Below are 25,657 nucleotides of genomic sequence, written 5' to 3'. Positions count from 1 at the left end.
TTTGTCTCCCATTTATGAGCTATTCGTCTCACAATTAGTTTTTCCCAATATATGTAATTAAACAATTTTTTTTTATTTGTTAAAATCAATATAAATTTTAGAGTTATTAGCAGACAATTGTGACCTCAAAGCTCACAATTCAGTTTTTGCCACTATAAGGCTCACCAGCCTGATCTCACGAGAAACGTAAGTATTTTACGTTTTGTCAGTTTAGTGACTAATTCGTACGAATTCGTACGAGTTCAGTCGTACGAAATGGTACGATTTTAAAAAGGAGGCGTGGCACCTGACCCCACCTCTAACCCCAACCGTCATTGGGGGATAAGCAAATCGTACTAAATTGTATGAATTGGATCGTACGAATTCATAAGAATTAGCCACTAAATGAAAAAGTTACGAATTGCCGTGAGATTGTGTTGGGCTCACGGTATTGGAAAAAACTGACATTGAAATATTTAGTTTATCTGTGATTAAATATGACATAAATATAATTTCTCTAGATGACTTAACTGTGTTTGGAAAGAATTCAGTTTTACATTGATTGTGATCATTTTGTAGGGGACTGCAACTAAAATTAACCCAAAACTTCAAAAAACATTCTTGTCTACAGACAATTTTGAAAAACCTTTTTAGTTCAAATGTTATCTATAGTCTTAATTATTAAATGCATATAATCTTTAACAAATTTTATAATTTGTAGTACCCAAATAGTTAAAATTTGCTTAAAATCACAGTAACTAATTTTTAGGGTTAAACTTTGTTCTGAACTTAATTCTCATCTAAACTTGACATTGCAGATATAAAAATAAGGGTCGTAAGATTATAAACTCGTTTTTTATATTGCCTGGCTGAAATGAGCTTGGAAGAAGGAAGTAAATTCGTATTTCATCTCTCTAAAATGAGCTGGATATTTGACATGAAGACTTCAAATTGAAGCTCCATTGGTTTGTGGGTTCTGATTTGGTGCGCCGTGATATGTGCTGTGTTTTTCTTCATCTGCTAGGTCACATCCATGTCAAGCACAACTTGATCAGATGTTCAAGCATTGTTTTGATTAGAAACCTCCGCAGGAAAACCCTCGAAAGGGAGAGGAAATGGAACAACGCTTGCTTCTGCCAGGAAAATAAAGGCTTTTGTCGTGTGTAGATTGCAGTTTAAGCTCGGCAAACTCTCCGAATGTGACCCTGCGGACTCTCATTTATCTCAGATAATACCTGAATGACCTTTGCGATGGTCAGAGGTGTAGCAGGTGTCCGCGGACGGTAGGTGTCTGTGACAGGTTGTCTTTCGGCTGTATTACGCTCTACTTCTGCTTGAGTTTTAGCAGATCCACGCCGTGTTGGACGCCCACTGCTAGCCTGGACTTTCTCGCCGAGGAGGAGACAAGTGGGCGATTGAGGAGAGCACAAAATAACTTGTGGCCAAATGTCAGTTAATGGTGGAGCGCGCGTCTCCTTGGCAACGAGCTGGGAAGAGACAAACAACAGCGGCGGAGCGGTAAGCGGGATTTCAGTCAGCGCTTCTTTACTGGAATCTTCATTTTAGTAATTGATTTATTGTTATTATTTCTTTTGCGGAGAGTCATGGAAGTTAATGAATTACTTTCAGTCGCGCTTTGAGTTTAATTGCTGTTTTTTCCACTAATCTCCGCACCGAAAATGCTGTGGTAACGTTATGTTACTGTTTTAATGTAAAAACTATAGTAATATATTAATTAGCCTATTGACCTTATTCTGCAATGTGAAAGAGTGATTTTTTGTGATTGTTTTAGAACTTCCGTTTTAGTTGCCTATGGGAGAATTGACTTTAATAATAAATTGCAACGGTCAAACTTTCCCTGCTGAAAAAAAAAAAAAAACAGCTGGCTAGTTTTAGCTGGTTGACCTGGTTTAAGAGGGGTTTTGGCCATGTCCAGGCAGGTTTTCAACCATTTACTACCTGGTTTTAGCTGATCAGACTCGGAGAGGACCAGCTAAAACCAGCTTGACCAGCCAAGCTAGGCTGGGAGCCCAGCCAAAACCAGCTTAAACCAGGCTGGTCATGGTGGTTTTAGCTGGTTTAGCTGGTCTTTTTCTAGCCTGACCAGCTAAAACCAGGCTGGAAATGGCCAAAATTACCCTAAAACCAGGCTGGTCAACCAGTTAAAACCAACCAACCAGTTTATTTTATTTTTTTTTTCCAGCAGGGTTGTTCATGACTATACACAAAATTAAGAATAATATAACAAGAAAAAGTAAGTTTGCTACATCAAACAGCATGACAAGCTGTTTTTAACATCTAAAAATCAATTCAAGGGAATAAGACCGGTAATACTTCTGAGCCAAAAAAAAAAAAAAAAAATCTAAGCTTGTATATCAAGAATAAGGTCAATACCCAATATTTTACTGTTTTCTACTTACAACAATACAGTATATTATAATATACACTCACTGGCAACTTTATTAGGTACATCTAACTATTACTGAGTTGGACACCCTTTTGCCTTCCAAAATGCTTTAATCCTATGTGGCGTAGATTCAACAAGGTGCTGGAAATATTCGTCAGAGATTTTGCTCAATATTGACGTGATAGCATCATGCAGTTGCTACAGGTTTGTCAGCTGCACATCCATGATGCAAATCTCCCGTTCTACCACATCCCAAAGGTGCCATTTGATTGACATCTGGTGACTGTAGAGGCCGTTTGAGTACAGTGAACTCACTGTCATGTTCAAGAAATCAGTCTGAGATGATTCACGCTTTATGACATGGTGCGTTATCCTGCTTGAAGTAGCCATCACAATATTGATAGACATGGTTAGCAACAATACTCAGGTAGGCTGTGGCGTTGACGCGGTGCTCAATTGGCACCAATTGGCCCAAAATGTGCTAAGAAAATTACACCATTACACCACCAGCCTGAACCATTGATACAAGGCAGGGTGGATCCATGCTTTCATGTGGTTGACGCCAGTTTTTCACCTTTATTCAATTCAAGTTCAATTCACCTTTATTTGTATAACTTTTACAGTGTAGATTGTGTCAAAGCAGCTTCACATAGAAGATCATAGTAAATTAAAAACAATGTAGTTCAGTTTTCAGAGTTTAAGTACAGTTCAGTTTAGCTCAGTTCAGTGTGGTTTAATATTGTATACTGAGATTCCAAACTCTAAAGAGCAAATCCATCGATGCGCAGCTCTACACATCCCAAACCATGCAAGCCAGTGGCAACAGCGCCAAGGAAAAAACTTCACCAATTGGCGAAAGTGAAGGATTAAAAGACCCCAAGAGAAACCAGGTTCAGTTGGGCGCGACCATTTATCCTATGGTCAAACGTCTTGTGCAGAGCTGCAGTCTATGCACCGGAGGCTGGAGAATGCTGGACCTCAGCGAAGACTCGTCTGTCCCTGGAGCGTCACAGGAATCAGTCTCATGCTTTCCACTCCTCCATACCCACCACAGCAGCTGCTCAGGATACGGCCTGGTCCAAGATTATGGAAACCTTGGGATCATCTTATTGCTGATCTTGGATCGAATCAGTGACTCTGCATAGTCTGAGGGCCTCGGAAATGGAGGATAAAGAGAAAATCAATTTCTGACCCTACCATCTGAATACTACAGCAGAAATCGAAACTCATCAGACATGGCAACGTTTTTCAACTGTTCTACTGTCCAGTTTTGGTGAGTCTGTGTGAATTGAAGCTTTAGTTTCCTGTTCTCAGCTGACAAGAGTGGCACCTGGTGTGATCTTCTATTGTTGTAGCCCATCCACCTCAAGGTTGGTCGTGTTGTGCATTTAAAGATGCTTTTCTGCAGACCTTGGTTGTAAAAAGTGGTTATTTAAGTTACTGTTGCCTTTCTATCAGCTGGAACCAGTCTGGCCATTGTCCACTGACCTCTGGCATCAAGAAAGCATTTGCGCCCACAGAACTGCCGCTCGATATTTTCTCTTTTGCGACCTGTACAGGAAGCGAATGACTGACTTAAACCCAACCACATGTAACAAAGTTTACTCCAGACAAGTAAGAGAGAGTAATATCCGGTGGCATGTGTCAAAAAGTTTGATTGATGACCGCCACGCCCCTTTTAGGGCGGGGCTTCCGGTGTAAACCCCGCCCCTTTCCGTTAATTAGATTCTTATCAGTTGAATTAAATTAATAATTCCGGTAATCAGATTCTTATCAGTTGAATTAAATTAATAATTCCGGTAATTAGATTCTTATCATTTTAATTAAATTAATAATTCCGTTAATCAGATTCTTATCATTTTAATTAAATTAATAATTCCGTTAATCAGATTCTTATCAATTGAATAAAATTAATAATTCCGGTATTATTACATTAAAATGAGATATTTTAATATTATGAAATAGGTTTTAATGAAATAAATTATATCAACCGTTATTAAATCTATATTATTTAATATTATACAGTATTATATTTTAATTAATGTAATCAATTCAGTTATTATAAATATACAATATTATATTGTCATTATTGTTTTAAATTATATATTATGTTAATATATTATGTTAGAATTAATAAACTAAGGTATATGCACCGGTGTGTTGCCTTTGCTCTGTTATGGTCAGAACTGGCACCAGGCATATGTGTGCATGTGTTGATAAGGAAACCGTTACCTGTCCTTTGGTCGTCTGTTTGTGAAAGATAGATGACATATCAGATAAGTGATATATAACTGATGGTTGTAACAACACATTTCCGGTATGCTGTTAGGAGATAAGTAAAAATCGTTGACCGTTAGACACAATCAGTCGGATGTTCTAGCAAGATAGAATGATAAACCATTGTCTGTCCTAATGCTAATCAATGATAAGAAAATGCTGACACAACATACAACAGACAGGACATGGGTGTGTCATATATTTGTGTATATAAATATAGACCCGGTAATAGGCTGACTTATGTCAAAACCATGTCTGACTTTGAAGTGAGCGCTAGCAGACCCGGTCAGATTTGGACCGATGATCTCAATACCGACTTAAACGGTAACCCTATCTCTATGGAAGAAAAGTGGGACGACCACCTAATGAGAAGGGTGATGATGGCTCCTAGAAAAAGGATCACCAACCTGAAGCTGACATATTTTCTTCATGAGAATAAACGTTACATGAAAAAACAGGTTGTTATGCCCAGCGAACTCATTTGTCATTACCTATTTGACAAAAAGCAGCGGGTTGTTACCTTGTACATAACGGAATCTGGAGAGCCGCACAGTCTGGAGGACCCCTGTCTGGTCCTAACGGCTAAAGACTGGTTCTTATTCTACAATCATGCCTGGGCAGATGTACGGGAATCTAAACAGGAGCCGTTGTTTATCGCCGAGTGGGATTCTGAAAAACCAAACAATCGGTTTCGACTGGTTGGAAACAACTGTGAAAAGAACCCTGAAGACTGCATTTACATATTCTTGTGTGATGACAAGTCAAAGCTTCGTGAGCGTTCTGGAATAATACATGCTGACGAACATAATGAGCAATATGAAATGGTTCTACCCATCCTCTGGAGAGACGTCGACAAGATGGATGACATTTTTAGAACCATAAACAAACTGTTCAAATGGTGTGATTTGAATGATCGATACAGAAATATTAAAGTTCAGCTGTTCCACCCCCAGAGGTCTGTGCGCAGCGGGCGGGATCATTCGCAATTGTCCCCGCCCATCTACTACGCACATAAAAAGGCCTAATCCGGGAGCGACCACAGCAGTACTACAGAATGTCTCAACAACTCTCTTCAGAATTTGCCATCTTCAGGCCCGAGGATCCCAATTCAATTCCTCCTGATGACAACGCCTTACCATGCTTTCCGAAATTCGCAGGTTCAGCACTAGACCGCGACTTACCGTGCTTCGAGCTAATCAAATCTTCAGGAGCGAACAAGGATGAAAAAAACTGGCTGGATAAATTTTGCACCGAACTAGGATACCGCAACCTGACATACCTGACCAACAAGTACAAAAAAGATGACAATACCAAGTTTGACGTCACCGATGGGTGTTTCTCCAGTTCCGGTTTCAAGCTCATAAAAGCTCTGATCACTGTGCTCATGCAGCACATCATCGACGCTCAGCTGAAAAAGGAATGTGAGGGTTGTGCCATCGACCACCCCAGCCAGCTGCAACACACCTGTCTGTTTGAACCATCACCATTCTACTTCGACTCAAACTTTGCAACACTCGTCAATAAACTGATCAAACCGGAGTTTCACACGGCTGTGTCACAGGCTATGATGCGTGTTGGTTTGAAGTCGCACCCTCAGATGATCCACGGAACAGTCCTCGGCATTCTACACGAATTGAGGAGCGAGCCGTTCATCGTTGCAAGACTGGAAGACATCAGGACCAAGATTCTGGACGACTCCTGTGAGAAAATCGTCAGCGACGCTGTCGATTTCTGGCAGCGCAGTGGCTAGACCTCGAACCCTCTGAAACTCAACAATGGGGAATACATGTAAACCTAGTAAGATACTTGAAAATTTTTTAAAAGAGTATTACAAAAATCAGTTAAATGGTCTTTTATGTAAAGTCATTAACGATGCTACGAATGATGACCGATTATCTCGGTCCAGACGGGTGATAAATTTCAAGAATGAAATGAAAATTGTGAGAACTCTGGATAATTCATGGGACAATATGATTAATGTTTGTGCTAACGGTACCGAACCAACCTGTTTTATGATTAAAAGAGTTCTAGATGCCATGTCTGAAGTATCTGATCGGCTTGGAGTCGGTGATGTCCTCTGTATGACTACCTATGTGTGTGATGTATGTATATCGCTGATTGAGAGAAACGATGTTGATGACATAGCTGAAATTGTTGAATCTTTGGTCACTTACATTCTAGATAAAAACATGTCATCATGTGTACAATTTCTTTGCTACCTAGACAGTTTGTAATGTCATTATGTAATCATTTTCTGATTTTATGCCATGTATGTTTCCATGCTTTAAATAAAAAGACTCGTACAACCAATGTTTTGCATTATTCTTTGAGAACCATCAAAACAAAGACATGTCTGATATCATGAAGAAAGTTTATTATGATCCATCAAGCCCAGGCGCTTTAGGAGGTAAAAAACGCTTGAAAGATGCCGTGTTTAAGGACAGTGGAGTCCGCCTAAGTGATAAACAGGTATCGGCCTGGTTAGCAGGGGAAGATGCATATACTTTGCATAAAACAGCGCCAATAAAATACAAGCGAAATAGAGTTGTGGTATACGGAGTTGATACCCAGTTTCAAGCCGACCTCGTCGATATGTCAGCCTATTCTACGGAAAACGACGGTAATAAATTTATGCTGACGTGTATCGATATATTCAGCAAGTATGCCTGGAGTCGGGTGTTAAAGAATAAGAGTGGTATCGAAGTTACTAAAGCGTTCGAGTCTATACTCGAGGAGGGTCGCGTTCCGCGAAAGTTGCAGACTGACCAGGGAAAGGAATTTTTCAATAAGCATTTTCAAGATCTCATGAAAAAACACGATATTAATCATTTCGCAACAGCTAGTGATTTAAAGGCCAGTGTTGTGGAGCGTTTTAATAGAACATTAAAAAGTAGAATGTGGCGTTTTCTAACCGCTACTAATTCCCGGCGATACATCGATGTCTTACAAGATATTATGACTGGTTACAACAGCAGCTATCACAAGACTATCAAGATGAGACCCATTGATGTCTGCAAAGAAAATGAAGCTACGGTGTTTCAAAACTCTTACGGTAACGTAAAGATTCAGAAACCGGTGTTCAAATACAAAGTTGGCGATGTGGTTAGGATTTCTAAAGTAAGAGGACCGTTTGCCAAAGGTTACGAACAGAACTACACCGAAGAATTTTTCACCGTTTCTGAGTGTATACAGCGTCAACCACCCGTCTACAGGCTCAAAGATTATGACGGTGATGTTATCGACGGAGTTTTTTATGAGCAAGAGATACAGAAAATATTTGTGAATAAAAACAAATCGTTCAAAGTGGAAAAAATTTTAGGTGAGAAAAAGCAAGGAAGATCTACACTCGTTTTAGTGAAATGGTTGGGATGGCCCTCTAAATTTAATAGCTATATAGACAAAAAAGCTCTTATGGATTTGCAAAAACCTTAAATTACCATTTTCTTTTTCATGCTATTTATTATTGTACAATCTAGCTATGGATAACAACGGTTTCTACGTTACGCTCCCATGCAACGCATCTTTATCCGTCTATCCTGAAAACCGTATATCTAGTTATAAGACTAATTTGGCTAAAACTATACATCTGAAAGGGGAATGGGAAGTAGGTCTCGCTGAAATTGAATATCCTAGAAGTTGGTATAACATTACAGACGATGATGGTATATTCAACCTAAACACATACCCTGACCCTGATAATGAAGAGAGAAAAAAACTAGAAACAAATGCACTTACAGTTATACCCGGTTTCTTTGTTTCGAGGCGGTATCAAATACCCGGAGGATACTACAAGGATATACCGGCCGTGATCAAAATGATAAACGATACCATCAAACCAACAGGGATATTGTTTTACGATAAATTAAAAAATAAAATTAGTCTGGTTGCAAAACCTACCGTATTTATAGGTTTCTATGAGAAACTAGGTGCTATATTAGGAGTGAGACCTGAAGAGGGACTAGGTCATTCGTCCTACCATGAAAAAGCTGATTTTACCAAGACCATCACCACATATGCACCCCATCAAGCCGACATCAGAGGTGGATTCTACACATTATATGTCTACTCTGATATCATCGAGTACCAATCAGTCGGTGATTCCTACGTACCACTTTTAAGATGCGTACATATAACGGGTGAAAACAACGACATCGTCAGTGTCAGATACGACAAACCGCATTACGCATCGGTCAACAAATCGATCATCACAGACATAAAACTAGAAATAAAAGACGATCAAAACCGAGAGGTCCGATTTGCTTACGGTAAAGTTACAGTGAAACTACATTTTAGACCGGTGAAACAGTCTGCTCTTTAAAATGCCTTATTACAATACACACCGGGGCGAAATCAACGATTATGTCAACTACTACCAAAATCAAGCTGGAGGTGGACTCCCCGGGTATGCAGGCGGCGCCGTCATGTACGGATCAGGCCTCGGTGGGTTATTTAGAGGTCTGTTTAGAATGGCTGTACCGTTGTTAAAAACAGGGTTCAACATCGCTAAGCCTCACTTGAAAGCGGCTGCAAAAAACATAGCATCGGACGTTATTTCAAACGTGTTGTCAAGAACTCGTGACGATAGGCAGCAAGACGGTTCAGGTCTTATGGTCATGGCCCGTAAGAGAACGTCTAAACCACCAGGGGTCAGAAGGCGTGGTCACCCTATAAAGAAAAAGCGCACTGTCAGGAAATTGTCACTCACACGCAGGAAGCGTAAGAAGACTGTGAGACGAAATACCTTCGCTAAAAGAAACATAAACACCATTTTCTAACATGGCTCTACTGCATCGCATGTCTGGAGAGTGTATCAAGTCGGAGCTTGACTTATTTACAGTACCTTTTACACAGACGGCTATAGAGAAAAATACGTATGTGGAGATACCCCCTCTATCGGCCATCTCAGATTCGTCGCCTTTGGAGTTTTTCATAGCAGGATCTGGCGAGGAATACATCGATCTAAATAACACAATGCTACATCTAAGACTAAAAATCACAAAGCCTAATGGTGGTGAAATAGCTGATCCTGCAAAAGTCGGATTAATCAATTACCCGGCGGCCACCATTTTCTCACAAGTAGACGTCAGTCTCGGCGATCGGTTAATCTCCCAAAGCTCAAGCACACATCCCTACCGTTGTATCATCGAGAGTCTCATCAACTACAGTAAAGACACGCTGGAATCGTCATTCAGCGCCGGTCTCTTCTTCAAAGACACGGCCGGTCATATGGATGACAAAGACCCATTAGCCAATAACCAGGGTCTGCTGAGAAGGTCAACATACACGAGCAAGAGTAAGATTGTCGAGCTGATGGGTCCTATTCACAGTGATATTTTCTTCCAAGAAAAATTAATGCTCAATGGCGTCGATATAAAAATACGCATGATCAGAGGTAAAGATGAGTTCTGTCTGATGAGGAGTGATGACATAGCCTATAAATTAAAGATTGTGTCTGCATCGCTATTTGTCAAGAAAGTATCAGTCGCACCGAACGTTCGGCTGGCCCATGCTCAGGCGTTACTCTCGACCAATGCAAAGTATCCGATTGACAGGGTCTGCCTGAAAAATTTCTCCATACCCCAAGGAGCCCGAGTTTCAAATCAGGAAAATCTATTTTTGGGTACTTTACCGAAATCAATAGTCTTGGGGATGACCGATAACGATGCATTTACCGGTTCTTATGATAAAAACCCATTTGCGTTCAATCATTACGATTTGGAGTTCCTAGCCATCTACGTCGATGGTCAACAAATTCCTGCTAAACCTCTGCAGCCAAATTTTACAGACGGTTCCGTGGTGCGAGAATATTATCAACTCGTATCAGCTACCGGCAGACATCTTAAAAATCACGCTCTGTCTATCAGCAGATCTGAATTCTCCAGGGGATATACCCTTTACGCGTTCAACCTTACACCGGACGAAGACTGCGGACAACACGTATCGCTTATAAAGTCTGGAAATATCAGACTCGAAGTCCGCTTCAGGCAGCCATTGCCAAATACCATAAACCTCATCATCTACTCTGTGTTTGACAGTATCATTGAGGTGTCTAACCGAAGGCAGATTTTGGTTGATTACTATTAATCGGTTATGAACACCATACAGTTAAACGCTATTATGGATAAAATTACATGTAACACTCATTTTCTTGGAACTCTACCGTCTGATCAACTACCTGAAAGACCGTTAACAAACTTACCGACGATGGTTATTATTAACACACACCCTTCAGACCTACCGGGCGAACATTGGTTAGCTGTATATTTATCGCGAGATGGTACCGGATGTTTTTTTGACAGTTTCGGCAACAAACCGGACAGCGAGCGGTTTCCAATATCCATCAAAAACTTTTTAATGACAAATACTACCGTGACAAGATATTCTACAAAACGTGTTCAGGACTATATGTCAAATGTGTGTGGTCAGCACTGTGTTTTTTTCTTGTATCATCTGTCTAGGGGTCGTGACTACAGTTATCTGATGAAACTGTATAGTAAAAATTATGTTAAAAATGACAAAATGGTAGAACTTTTTGTGAAAAAACTAAAATCAAATGTATGTAGCGAAAACATGTATTTGTGTACCCATTGTGTTCAGACTTGTGATTCTTTCATGATGCATAAATCAATTTAATGAGTAATAAAAACAGCTTACAATCATCATCTGTTTTGTTCATTTTTATTTCAAGATAGTGATACATAAACATAAAACATTTAAAAATTCAACCATCGACTCTTTTCACGAGTCGGTGAAACAAACACGTCCTCATCCAGCAGCTGTGTCCTTTGTTGGCTTTTTCTCTTTTTACGAGTTTTTTTAGTAGACACAGACTCCTGATCATCGTCAATAGGATCATTTTTTAAACTATTAATCTTACTCCTAACTTGCTGGTTTGGCACGGTCGAAAAAGGTATGTTTAATTCTGCGCATGCTTGAAGAAACTCAGTCCAACCTTTAGGTCTTCTGTCATCTCGTACTTGTTGCGGTGCTGTAACGTTGTTTATTAGATCGAGCATGTGCGAACCAGGTATGGCTTTACCCTTAAACACAAACTCACCAGACTCGGACCAGGAGGTGAGATCTTTAGCTTTAGACATTTTGTCTAATATATACTTGCTGTTTTTCACACGTTTTGACGGTACGTTCTTTAGAACTTCAGACGTCACAACATCTTTTGGCTTGTCTTCACCATGTGTTTCCACAGAGTTAACTTTATGATAGTGCTCGTCGGTCGGTAGTGAGAGTGTTAAAACACTACTCTCGCGATCGCCTAGCTTAACAATTGTTAAATATCTGGTTAAGATGTTTGAGTAAAGTTTAACTTTTTCACGTTGATCCAAATCGGTCCTGAGTAAAATATTTCTTATAGCCGTATCAAGATCATTCTCTGCAACCTGTTGAATGTTCTCGCGAGTATTTGTTGATTGTATTTTATCCAGCTGATTCTGTGGTACGAGGTACATTTTCTCGGCATACTCCATCCTTTAACTCTGTCTAGACGCAATCAAACTTGAAATAAATGGTATAGCGACACTTAGCAGCGGCAAAAGAAATCCACCGGTCTGGTTAAAGACTTTTTTCTTAGACGAAATGTTGATTTTTTTATTAGCAAGCAATTTTATCTCAGCCCTCTTCTTTTTCAACTTTCTATATTGCTGTCTGTTGATAGGGATAACTCCGTGTAGGATGTTGAGAGCTAATTCACACAACGCTAAAATGAGTTCGTCAGACGCCGACTGAAGAATAAGTCGTCTTTGTTTAGGACTAGATTTATGTAACATTTTTAATACAGGTAGATGTTTACACAGTCGTGAGGACATGGTTCGTTATTACGTTCTTCTTTTTTTCTGGAGATAGACTACCTGGCGATCTGAAAACAATCCAGTTCTGAGACGATATTGTTCCGGAGTTTTAGCTTTATAGTCTATCATGAGATAGCCGAAAGGGCTCTTGACGGCATCATGATAACATTCCATAAAATATTTTGTGTTACCAGGATACATCTGACGACCCAACACCGCTACTTGGTTTGCATCACGAGGGTTTTTAAACAAAATTAAATAATTTGTGTTTAAACTAATGGTTCTGCTGGATTTGCCTTGAACAAACAAATTTTGCACGATAAGAATTGCAGAGAGATTACGATGGTGCACGTATTGCGTGAAGACTTTTTCAATCTCAGAATTGCCAGTAGCTTCTTTCATCATATCGTCGATAATCAACAAGTTTGTTTTATCACGCGGTAGTAAATGATCATCATTCAGACTCTGAGGTATACCTTCAACAAATTTAATGTCATACAATTTCAACAAGTCATCATACAAAGGTTGCCAACAGTCATACAAAAAAACAACATTATCAATTTTTTTAGAAACCATATTTACAGCATTCTCCAAAAGCATTTTCACAAAAAAGGACTTTCCAGAATTGGATGGTCCGCTTATTACACACGAAAACGGATGTTGAAGCCTGAAATCAAAATCAACCGCTTCACGCATTCCTCTATGCATTGAATTAAAAGCCATATGGCAGAGTCGTGTAATCGGGTAAAAGTCTACGTTTGTTATACACCACCTTGAACTTTTTAACGACTGATTTGTTGTGCAGCGTGAGCTGTTTTTTATTCCTGACAATGTTGTCAGCCTGTGCTAAAATGTATTGAGTGTCATCACCGGATGTCACATATCCGTCAACCAGACCAATCAATGTGTCTAATCTTATCGATTCTGAATTTTTAGCATTCAGAGTTATACCCTTAGCTTTCATGCAAACCTTACCGCCGGCGGTACGGTACCCGTATGATTTTGGACCGCTGGAGCAAAACTCAGTAATATAATCACCATCACCTATTTCATCCGTCAGCTCACCCAAATGATCACCGAGAGGCGGTATCCAATCGCCATCCTTAGATACAAAAATAACGCTATCCGTGTCGGAGTATAACAAACGTTCGCCGAGTTTGTCCATCAAATTGTACAATTCCATCCGGGCGAACGCCGTCGTGAAGGCTCCCACACAAAAACGTTAATGTCGCTAGTAGTACTTGGAGTGTCTTGAGACTGTTGATACTGGACGATAGCCACATCATCTGAGATGAATGTGAAATATTTCAAATTATTAGTTTTGCCAAAAACGATCCTGGTGAAATCTTCAGGGTCATGCACCAATCTGGTAGCTGGAAGGTTTTCACGCATAGAGAACCTCCCCCACAAACTGTTTAACAATAGCTTGTTTATGGCACGCTGGGCCGGGTTATGACAAATCATTGAGGGGTCAAGTTGAATCCCCTCTTTCTCGTAGTACTCGCGAATATAAGTCTCTTTTTCAGCATCGGTGACTACGTTTGAAGGGTACCCGGATGCTTGTTGTTTCAAACGCAAAAACGTTTTAACGTATTCGCTAAACAATTTATCCGTCCTTACAGGAAAATGCCAAACTTCGTCGAGTTTGACGACTACATAGCCTTTCTCGATCGCTTTTAAGAGCTCAATACTGACCCAGCAGCCGGAAAGAGCCCTCTCGTCATCTGTGTGATCGCAGCATGATGTCTGGTTTTCTGCATGCGCGCATGTGCGACATAGCGGGAACATGAGTTTACCGCCGCATCTGTAAGGTAGGACCGGGTGTAGTAATTTACGTGGCGGATACACTGTGGCTTTGATAAGACCGTAATAATTTTCAATCGGTTGAAAATCGTGGAAAATTATTTCCGGGTGACCTATCGGGTAACTCTTTCTTGATTGACAGAACGGGTATAAAGACGTAAAATCCAGGTAACTGATCTTCTCGCCATCGGACACTTTGTGATACAACTTATAAGCATTCGTGCGCCCCCCAAAAAGAGCATCTCGGGGTTTCAGTCTCTCGGGAGCCGAATAAGTGCTCATAAATTCCATCACTGAAGCGTTTGTCTGCTTCATCTTAGTCCATTCACATTCCCAGATAACCTCTACCTTCATACCATGCAGACTTTGTAGAATTTCGACCTTTTCGTCAGACTGAGTTCTGAGAACACCGTACGGGACCAACGACAGACGGTGTATGTCGTGGGGTTCGTAGCGACATTCGTGCCCATGGTGGAAACAACCGTTGAATTCGAGAGCATACCTAACTCCGCCCTGTTCATAATAACCGTCTAAGAAAAATTTACCGATTTGCATTTCACCATGATTCAGAGCATGATGAACGTCGACATTTCTAGATTTTTTTACATACTCCAACCATTCGATCGACACGCTTGAGAACGTCTTATTTTGTTGAATGTACGCATTATTGTGGGTTAGAGCCACAGTGTCCTCTACGAGATAATGAGTTTTGAAGACCCCCATACAGCAACTCGCAAGAGTCGTGAAACTGAACGGATCGATTTGAGTACACTCTATGAAGGATTCGCGGTATTTCATACACGCTTCGCGTAGCAAGATAACGTCGTTTTCACCATATTGGTATAATTGCTCCTTAAAGTCAAAGACCGAACGTGAAGCAATAGTGTACCATGCGTCGAACTTTGCACGATCTTTTTCAGATAGGTTGTCATACCCATAGAACTTTTTGTCTGGGATCGGACCGATATAGTTCTCATTTTCTTTTCTATTGAAATGATGCGGAAAGTAACCTTTCTCCGTCGTGGTGAGATTTAATGCCGCGGGCATCTTCGATAGAGCCATCGGGATGAATGATATGCTATCGATGTAGCGGTGTTCGAACACATCATCGATCATTAATATTAATTTACAACCTTGCATGATGATGTCCATTTTTAGACCGGCTTTGCAGTAATATTCGAGAATTAGAAAGGAGTCAAATCTGGACGCGTTATGAGCTATAAAACAGTAGCCTTTGTATTTGGGTTTTCTGAAATGTGTAATCATTTTTTCAACACAATCAGTTCCTTCAGCTACAAATTGTGTACCGCGAAATGTTATCGCGCAGACAAAATTAGCCACGTGCCTGCCATTTTCATAACGGGTCTCAAAATCGTAAAAAACATATTTTTTCTGTGGTTTTTTGAGTCTTTCAGGATTGATAAAACATTCATGAATCCCGGGGCTTGTAAGTTCTTCACGACATGCCCAACAACGGATCGGGGCGCACTCATGCGGTGACTTACGCTTTTCGTAACGTCTACCGCATTCCTTGCAATATTTTATAACGTCACAAGGAGCTTGATCTCTTTCGAGCACCGGCTTCTTGTGAGCGTCGTAGCAGTACGCCGATTTACAATAACGCAAACAATCGCGGCAATGGATGGTTTTTTTAGGATGCTTGTAGCAATCACTGTCAAAACAGACATTACAGACGTAATCGCATTGGTGTTGGTTAAGCTTCGAGAACCCTTTATAGCAAAATTCACACACATAGCTAGCGCCTATGAAAGATGTCAAATTGAGAATCATGTAGTAATGTTCGTCTTGTAGATAAAGGAACAACGTTTTTAGGTGCGGCTCTTTGTTATTTACGTAGGTTTGTAACACGCCAGTGTTTAACCTATAAAAAACAACAATTTTTACATCAAACAGTCGTTCAAATCTATCAATGTCATGAAGACCTACTTCCTGTTGGATAGCAAGACCAGCTTTATTGTGTATGATCGCTGCTCGGTTTTCTAATTCACACTCAGGTAATTCAGGCTCTAGAAAATGTGCTAGACATATAGAGAAGCACAGTTTGTTTGATATGTTTGTAGGTATAAATAAGCTCGTCTTTTTTCTTTTGATTACCTGATCAAATGCCAAATCAGTGAGTTTACGACGAGCCCCACCGCCTCCTAGTCTGTTCATTACAACATCAGCTTCAATCTCGACAGTTTCGTTAGCTGCTAACTGGTCATCGCTCTGTAGAATTTTCACAATTTGGTCCATAAAAAGATTAACGTCATAATTATTACTCGGTGTTAAAACAGCGTTTACATCGGATTTCAGAGATGGGGTTCTAAGGCATAAATTGATAACGCTACCGTCACCGCCAATCTGTCTAGCAAATGACACTATGTCATCCATTGTATTGTGTAAACGTATGTGGTACGTCGCTAAATCCTGTGATCTTATTTCTCTCATGTTTAAAGACCTACGCAGCGATACGCTGTTGAAACGAGGTCTTGGTAAAACGTGATATTCATTTACACTACCACCTTCTCTCAACAATGTTTCAATGTCGATATGTTGCTGACCTAAAGGTTCAACATTAGCGGATGTTGATGGTTGCTGATCATTGTCGACGGCCGGGTGCGGTGTTTTGTTATTACACGTATCATTTATCGCGCGACTAGTCGACGGCTGTTCATGATCAATCGCGATAGCTGACGGCATACCGTTAGTGTCGTTATAAGGAGTGGCATCCTGAGTTAGTGCCCCACCGCCCTGTTCGGTAGATAATAACGTTTGTACGTAGTCTGATAAATTAAATTCACTTTCCTGATCCATCTCATCTAAATTTGGACTTAATAAAGAATCGAAGTTAAAAGCATCGTCCATAGAATTTAACTGCAGATCATCTAAGAATCTATCTGTGTCAGGATCGATAGACCTTTGTGGTGTAACAGATAATGATTGATCTGGTTGATTTTTGTGTGCATCATCTGAGGTATTTACGTTACCCATTACAGTTATTTTATTTACTTGATAATTATTTTGAATTTAAAATGTTTACTTTATTGTTTAAATTAATGATTACTTTTATTGAATATCGTACCATAGAAATTATTTAATCTTTTAGTTTTATTTATAGTTATGTTTAATTAATATTTTTTACAAACTTTTATTTTTATTGACTACTTAAAATTATTTTTATCCTTTATTTTAAAATGATTTTATTTTAATTTTTAATTTAATATTTATAATCAGATTTGTTTTAGTTTTATTAATATTTTAATTCTTTACTTTTTAATTTTTATGTTGATAATATTGCTTTTATTGATTGTTTATAGTTAAGGTTGTTTTAGTATTATTAATATTTTATTTTTTATTCTTTACTTTTAATTATTTAGGTATGACTATTTAATTATTTTGGGTATTACATTTAAATGTGTTACTATTTTTCTTTTATTTTATTTATTGATGTATACCTGGCTTTTTTTATTAATTTTATTTTCAGGTATACTTTATGGTTATATTATTGTTTTTTATTATTTTATATTTTAGTCATATAAAACGGACACAATCTAAATCTATTTTATTAGAAAGGCATTAACAACAATATCAGTTATGGTATAAACAGATAATTGTAAAGAAATACACAGTATGAATCGATAGAAATAACCAATTTAAAACTAAAACAGAAATAAACAAATCAGATATTTTTAATGTATAACAGCAAAAATATTAACCAATAAAGAATCAAATTTTAAAAAATGTAAAACAGAAACAAAATTAATTAAATTTTAAAATGTGTAACTAAAAGCAGAAATAAACAAATCAGATATTTTAAATGTGAAACTAAAAACAGTATTAAACAATATAGAATCGAATTTTAAAAAATGTAAAACAGAAAAAATTAAAGAAATAGAAATATTTTAATTGAATAACTAAAACAGTATTAATAATATTAAATAGAATTTATATCTTAATCAAAGATGATTAAATGTATACATTGAAACAGTATGAAACAAAGCAAATACAATGTTTAATTGTAAACTCAAATTGAAAATTTATAAATCTTTTAAAATGTACAATCAAAACAGAATTAAGAAAATTAATACAGGGGGAAAATGTAAAATCTAACTAATCAAACAAAAAGAGATCAGATATTACACACAAACTTAACACACTTGATCAAAACGAATAACTAAAACATAAGGCTAGCTAACATGAATCAAAATCTAGTAATAAAAGTACATTGAGTAAATAAAAACAGTGTTATTGGTGAATCATCTACGTATCAAAGCATTTTTAATTGAACAGAGTATTGAACCTAAAACACGGCGATCACGTTCAGCTTTGTTCAGTAAATTTAACACATCAGTCAGTTTCTGATTTGCAGCCCTTAATTGTTCATCTATATCACGCTGCTGGTGTAAAACATATTCAGATATCTGATCAATTTTTACCTGGTTTCGCTCCAGATATTGCAGAACTAGTTGATTAAAATCGGGTTCGACGATAGAGCTGGGTCCTGTTAGTGTGAGATCATCGGTTTGTTGTGGTTGGAAAACGTGGTCGCCGCCATGATTGTTTTCTTCCTCCTTTTCCGGCTCGTCTTCTTCTTCTGCTACTAAAGACGGGTATGGTGTATATACAGGACTGCGACCGCCACCTAGCGTTGAGGCATAACCATCGCTGGATTCACCGTCATCCGACCAACGTTGAGGGCTTGGTGCTAAAACATCATTAAAAAGAAAAAGTCTTTAATATATTGTTTAGAAAGTCGTAATTTTACATTTAATAAAATAAAACACTCACAATGTTGTGCCTCAATACTGCATTCAGAAGGTCCGTTGGGGCTGCTAGCCGGAGACGTGGGAACTAGAGGAGAAATGCATATATAATGTAATTTAAATTAACAGAAATGTGTACACATCATATCCGATTAATGTATTTTCACAGTTAATAAAACACTTACGTTGTTGTATTTCAAAAACACTTTCCCGAGGTCCGAGCGGGCTGGTATCCGGTGATCGCGGAACTAGAGTAGAAGCAGATAGTGCATATTCAGAAAAAAAAATTCAAACTAGCTCTAGCATGAAACATTCAGCATGGACGGAGCGCACAATTCAACAGTTATAAATTACATAGATTTAAACCGTATAAAACAAGATAATACATTACCTAAACGAGCTTCGTCTTCATCATCACCATCGTATTCAATATGTTGATCCTGTACGGCGGTATAAATTTTCAGCCTCTTGTTTGAAACAGGGCTAAAGTTATAATCAAGGCGTCTTTTTTCCGGCCGTGTCGAGCTGACCAACGTGGCTTGGACCAGATCGGTGGCTTCTTGCTCGTCCTCCGCTGTTAAATCAATGACCTCGATTATATCTGAAACATAAAAGTGAAAATATTGTATTAATAACGTTTAGATTATCTATAGCTGCAGCATTCTAGAGATATTGAATGACCAAATTCACACGACTATTTCTGTGGCCTGTATGAAAAGCGCTCGTCTTCGGGCCACGTGTGTTTTCTAATCGGGTTTCGAATACACGCTAGGATACAAAGGGCCTAGAATTTTATATTTAAATAAAACATTTACCTTCTTCCCTTTGGGCGTCAGCATTGGATCGAGGCCACGCTACGAGATAAAGCAGAAATGTATGATTTAAAACAGCCGTTTATATAACATATAAAATATCCGTATAAAACAGTATTTACTCACAGAATTGGTTGATGGCTTCAAAAGCATCAATCTCTGATGAATTTAATTCTGTAACATAAAAGCTGATAGATTGAAAATATTTCAGGTCACAGTATGACTGACGAAGTATTACTTAATGTAATGTATTACAGCATAATAATATTATTTTACTTACGACGAGCCATGCTTCCTCAAAAAGTTTAGTGTAGACTAGAAGAGGTGGTGAAGGAGACGAATCACATCAACAGGCGATGACCAGATGAATAACTTTCCCTTGGTTGTCTGCTGTATTTAAGTATAAAGATGTGGGGGTCGAGCCCAGGTGTCGGAGAGAGATAAGAACCATAAAAACTACTCGAATGTATTACTTTCAAGATCACAAACACGGACTTTTATATAATAGTAGAAATAAAAATATCTTTTATATATTATGACAGCTAGTTTATAGATTATTTAATTTATTAAACAGTATCGTTAAAACCTGATATAAAGTAATGGAATAACTCGAATGTAGGGTTAAATAAAGTATATATATATAGTCGTGTATGTATTATATAACGCATATCTTTAATATTGAATCATTGCACTTTATATGAATGAAATTAAAAACATTGTTATTTTCTAACATTGTAGTCGGATATAATCAAGCATCCGGAAACATTTTAACAAGTAATATTAATGTTTTAATGGCTGCATAAATACGTGGTTATTTTAATTAAAATATCAGATGTGTTTAGATAAAACATGGAACATGATAATTGTAGCTAATACGGTCTTTTAGACTATTGCATCCAAGTTGGTGTAATACACTCGTTTATTATTTAGATAAGGTTAAACATATTTAATTTAACAGGGTGAAAATAAGTGAATAACCGAATTTATGTATTTGCTGAGTAAACACTAGATGGCGCTAGAGGTCTATGTTTGTGCTCAGAGACCCATGGCGCTTATCGGCATCAAAAGACCTTAGCGGAACCACCCGCTGTTCGTGTTCACAGATGTGTTCGGATCCTTACTGTGTTTATTACAACGGACAACGGCTATAACCTTATCGTAGAGACCTGTAGGCGCTTCATGCAGCGCTGAGGAAATTAGTTCGACTGAGGTGCCGCACGACTGTTTGCATAACAGACAGCCAAATTCAAAGAAACGTAAACGCCGTTTAATGTTTGTATCAAATAAAATTAAATAGACTAAAACAAGACGTTCAGTAATGATTATCTGACGTATGTCAGATTATTAACGTAAACAACATACATCCTACTTGCGGCAATCATTAAAATGATGTAAGAGGTTATCTTTAGCATGGATTAAAATATGTAACAACGGGGTATTGAGTTAAACATCATACCAAAATGATGATGGTTTATTAATTACAGTTTCTTGAATTCATTTCTTCCTATATTTCTATATTGAGCCAAAATAATATAACATTCAAATCGTGTCGAGTGTTTATAATAATATTTAATATTCATTGTGTATGATTTTAAATTATTTGTAATTGAACATTTATTCGCAGCTTACATCATAGATAGATAGATTAAAAAATTGTACGAGATAAACTTTACGTTAGAAATGGGTCTTACAACAGAGTTATTCGTTTATTGTTTTATTATAACATTTAATTAAAGTTAAATATTTGATATTCATTGTGTAGGAATATAAAATATTTGTAATTGAACATTTATTCACAGTTTGCATCATAGATAGATTTAAAAAAAAGCATGAGATAATCTTTACATTACAAATGGATCATACAACACAGTTAATCGTTTATTGTTTTATTATAACATTGAAATAAAGTTAAACAACCATAATAATCACGATGGATGAATATTTCTCAATGTTGAACAATCATTGTCTCATTCGCACAGATAGAGAGACATACAAACAGACCGAGAGCCGTACCAGAGAGACGCAAACAGATATAAAAACACAAAGTCTCACACTTTAACAGCCGGAAAGAGCCGGTCTGAACGATAACCATGTAAACGGACGTTTGCGTTTTATTTAACAACCGATGTCATAATGTTCGCTTATCAGATACACGCATACGGCGTAACAGTCATCAGATGTCTTTTATCTTTCTCAAGCACGCTTCAACCGGTTCAAATTTCCCGCACACACACCCAACGCAGGCACAGCCAGAGCCTCTCGACACACCCACACCCGAGCCGAAGAGACGCACACACATACACAGACACGCAGTTCTGACCACATCAGAGCAAAGGCAACACACCGGTGCATATACCTTAGTTTATTAATTCTAACATAATATATTAACATAATATATAATTTAAAACAATAATGACAATATAATATTGTATATTTATAATAACTGAATTGATTACATTAATTAAAATATAATACTGTATAATATTAAATAATATAGATTTAATAACGGTTGATATAATTTATTTCATTAAAATCTATTTCATAATATTAAAATATCTCATTTTAATGTAATAATACCGGAATTATTAATTTTATTCAATTGATAAGAATCTGATTAACGGAATTATTAATTTAATTAAAATGATAAGAATCTGATTAACGGAATTATTAATTTAATTAAAATGATAAGAATCTAATTACCGGAATTATTAATTTAATTCAACTGATAAGAATCTGATTACCGGAATTATTAATTTAATTCAACTGATAAGAATCTAATTAACGGAAAGGGGCGGGGTTTACACCGGAAGCCCCGCCCTAAAAGGGGCGTGGCGGTCATCAATCAAACTTTTTGACACATGCCACCGGATATTACTCTCTCTCAAGTAACTTACCTTGATTTTACATAGTTTTTTCTCTTTTGTGGAAGCGTGCTTTATCGGACTCGAACCTGAGCTCTCTGCATCACAAGTACAACAGTGTACAAATTAAACTACTGGGTAAACAGACTACACCAGAAAAGTTGAGCATGAAGATATGGAGAAAGACAGGTGAGGCAAACGTATTCAAATAATAATCATAGACGGTGTTAAAAGTCATTGTTTATGTGGTATTTATTTGGTATTGTGCAAAAAACTGCACAAAAAGTAATCCTACTGTATATTTCTTAGTAATATGTCCCTGTAAATATCATTAATGTGAAAAGTAGCAAAAAGTTTTTGCATCATATTGCCCCGTAGTGTTTATTTTACCTACAAACTGTCTGTAACATTAATTTCCATTGAGCCTGTTTTACTTTAGGTCTGTCTTAAACTAAAATGGGATCTGTTCCATTTACTAAAGTCTCCATTTTGAAGAGTCGAAAACTCTGAGCTATAGTGGAAATAACCTAAACTGATCCTTGCTTTAAACATTTGAATCTCATTAAATGTGAAGCACTGTTGTGAATAAAAGTGTTAAAATAATGCCGTGACTGTAACCTCTTTATTATTGTGATTTTTAGGCTGCTCGTGCTGCGGATGTGTTGGGCGTCATCCTCATCCTCTCTTCAGTTCAGCTGAGTTCAGTAGGTGTGAGAATAACCCTGCAGAGATCATTAGACCTGTTGTTTACACTGCTTGTTAAAATATCATACCGTGACATTTTCTCAAACATGTTTGGTGGCTCCTGCACCGCTCAAAACAAAGGTTCCCCAAACGCAGGATCAAGTGGTGTTTAGAAATTTTCCTGTAAGCCACTCAGAATTTTTTGTTTGGTTGGTTTTCACTCAAACAGCAACAAAAATCAATGTTAGTAGTATTAACCATCTGATCTTATAAGAAAATGTAACTATTTTATGTATTGGTGAAAAAGTGGATCATAAAATGAACATATTTTAATGACAAATAACTCATACGATTTTATACAATTATTTCATTTCATAATTTTTATTAAAACAAAACAAAAAATCATTGTGGAATGAGCAAATCATACTAAAATTTATGAGATTAGGATCTTACGAATTCAGCCGCTAAATCAAAACAATTTCAATTGTGGAATTACAGGTTCTGCAGAGCTGCTTTCAAACATACAGTATACTTGGATATATTAACTATTAATATATTAAATGATCCTGTTATTTGATTCCAGATTTTCCAAGAACAACATATTCTCATTTTACTTTATAATAAAAACAATAAAGAATTTTACATTTTGCAATCAACTAAGGATTTGAAATGTTTAGTCAATAATAATGTAATTGATAGGATATTTCTGCCCTCATGCTGGTAAACAGAAGAGAATAATGAAAAAAGTATGAATTAAATAAATGCAATAATGAAATACGTGGAAGAATCATTTCTGTAAAAAAAAACAATGCAATGTTTTATAATATCAGCATTGTTGCATTTTAATGTGCTGTGTTTTTATATTAGCAACTATTTTACCCCCTTTTTAAAGATTTGATATTTATTTTGTGTCTCCAGAATGTGTCGGTAAAGTTTCACCCTAAAATACCCATCAGATTATTTATTATACCTCTTTGAATCTTGGATATTTGAGCTGTACATTGTAGCTGTTTTTGTTGCCCGTGCCTTTAATGCAAATAAGCGTCTAGCCTTCACGTAGATAAACAGCACAGTGACAGACAAGAATGAGTCGTAACTTTCCCAACTGTTATTTGGTATATTTGTTGTGAAGTTAGGTCAAGCCTTTCTGCAACGATGAATCACACACACGTTGTTATAAAGTTCACATGCGCAAACACACACCCATACACATTTAGCTTTGCACTATTTTTGCACAGCAAATGTGACAGGATGCAAGCTAATATCCACTGCTGTATGAACATCCGTTATGTTAATGTACAAAATAAACCCGAGTTAAGTCCACAAACTGGGATTAAAGCATCTTCTTTTAGACTTGTACTCACATGTGGCTGTGGTGATAAATTACAGCAACTTTACTGTATTTATTACAAAATATGCACTGTTTTAAAATGTTTTAAACTGGTTAAACTGAACAGATCTTTTAATCCCAGTTGCTTTGCTCACGTTCTGTCTTGTGGCTATGATTATATGCCTTACTATGGAGACATGTTAATATGTGTCTGTCAATCAATTTGGTGGGTGGGAAAACCGCACTCCTACATGACGTTGTGGTGGACGTCAAAATGGGAGGGATTTGGATCATATTTTAATGTCCGTAAATAAAAAAGAGGCTTATTGTGTTTATGTCACTCCAATATGACTGTGGACACACTATACCAGGGGTTCTCAACCTCCTTCTCAAAAAGGCCCAAACTGATTGTCTAGAGAAAATTATTATTTTAAAGCTTTATTCATTAGCAAAATGTATCTTTTGCCTTATTATGGTCTTAAGTTATATGCCTGTGGTCTTATTCTTCTACATCATTTTATATATATAAAAAAAAACTGAACTACATACACACACACACATATATATATATATATATATATATATGTGTGTGTGTGTGTGTGTGTGTGTGTGTGTGTGTGTGTGTGTGTGTGTGTGTGTGTGTGTGTGTGAGACTGGTTCAAAGCCATTGAATTCTTTACTTCAGCCAATCTTTACAACAATTTGGGCCTTTTCTTTAAAGGGCCATGAAACCCCCTCGTTTCAGCAGGGTGTTTTCACACCTCTACTTTGGAAAAAGTCAGAAAAGTGGGCGTGTCCAGCTCTGTTTAGGGGGGAGTGTCAGAGGAACTAAAGTGGGAGGGTGTGGGAGTGTCTATTTGGGGACGCACGAGTTTCAGTCCAAATACACACACATGAGAAAGTGATGGTGTTTAACCTACATGGACATCTGTAGTC

General features: G+C 37.5%; 1 protein-coding gene and 1 long non-coding RNA gene across 2 annotated transcripts; one reads left to right on the top strand and one right to left on the bottom strand.

Moving 5' to 3' along the window:
* Positions 1-1,109: 1,109 nt before the first annotated feature.
* Positions 1,110-25,244, top strand: LOC147846547 (uncharacterized). Its single transcript, XR_015479080.1, has 3 exons — positions 1,110-4,000; positions 22,733-22,896; positions 23,349-25,244. It is a non-coding gene; the product is annotated as an uncharacterized LOC147846547 (long non-coding RNA).
* Positions 17,945-20,216, bottom strand: LOC147846548 (uncharacterized). Its single transcript, XM_087241566.1, has 7 exons — positions 20,127-20,216; positions 19,973-20,020; positions 19,850-19,888; positions 19,426-19,635; positions 19,220-19,282; positions 19,060-19,122; positions 17,945-18,976 (listed from the first exon to the last, which is right to left on the bottom strand). The coding sequence occupies exons 1-7, from the start codon at positions 20,134-20,136 to the stop codon at positions 18,528-18,530; spliced, it is 882 nt and encodes a 293-aa protein (XP_087097692.1). The 5' UTR covers positions 20,137-20,216; the 3' UTR covers positions 17,945-18,527.
* Positions 25,245-25,657: the final 413 nt, after the last annotated feature.

This window comes from Danio rerio, chromosome 2 (genome assembly GCF_052040795.2).
Source record: "Danio rerio strain M-AB ecotype USA chromosome 2, GRCz13ab, whole genome shotgun sequence".
NCBI lineage: Eukaryota > Metazoa > Chordata > Actinopteri > Cypriniformes > Danionidae > Danio > Danio rerio.
The sequence above is the reverse complement of the archived record's forward strand: the minus strand, read 5'-3'. Positions and strand labels throughout refer to the sequence as shown.

Excerpts from the sequence above, each read along its gene's own strand:
- LOC147846548 (XM_087241566.1), bottom strand. Across the intron at positions 19,123-19,219 it reads TGTTTTTGAAATACAACAAC|TTCCCACGTCTCCGGCTAGC; the intron begins GTAAGTGTTTTA and ends TTTCTCCTCTAG. Across the intron at positions 18,977-19,059 it reads CAGTATTGAGGCACAACATT|CACCAAGCCCTCAACGTTGG; the intron begins GTGAGTGTTTTA and ends ATGATGTTTTAG.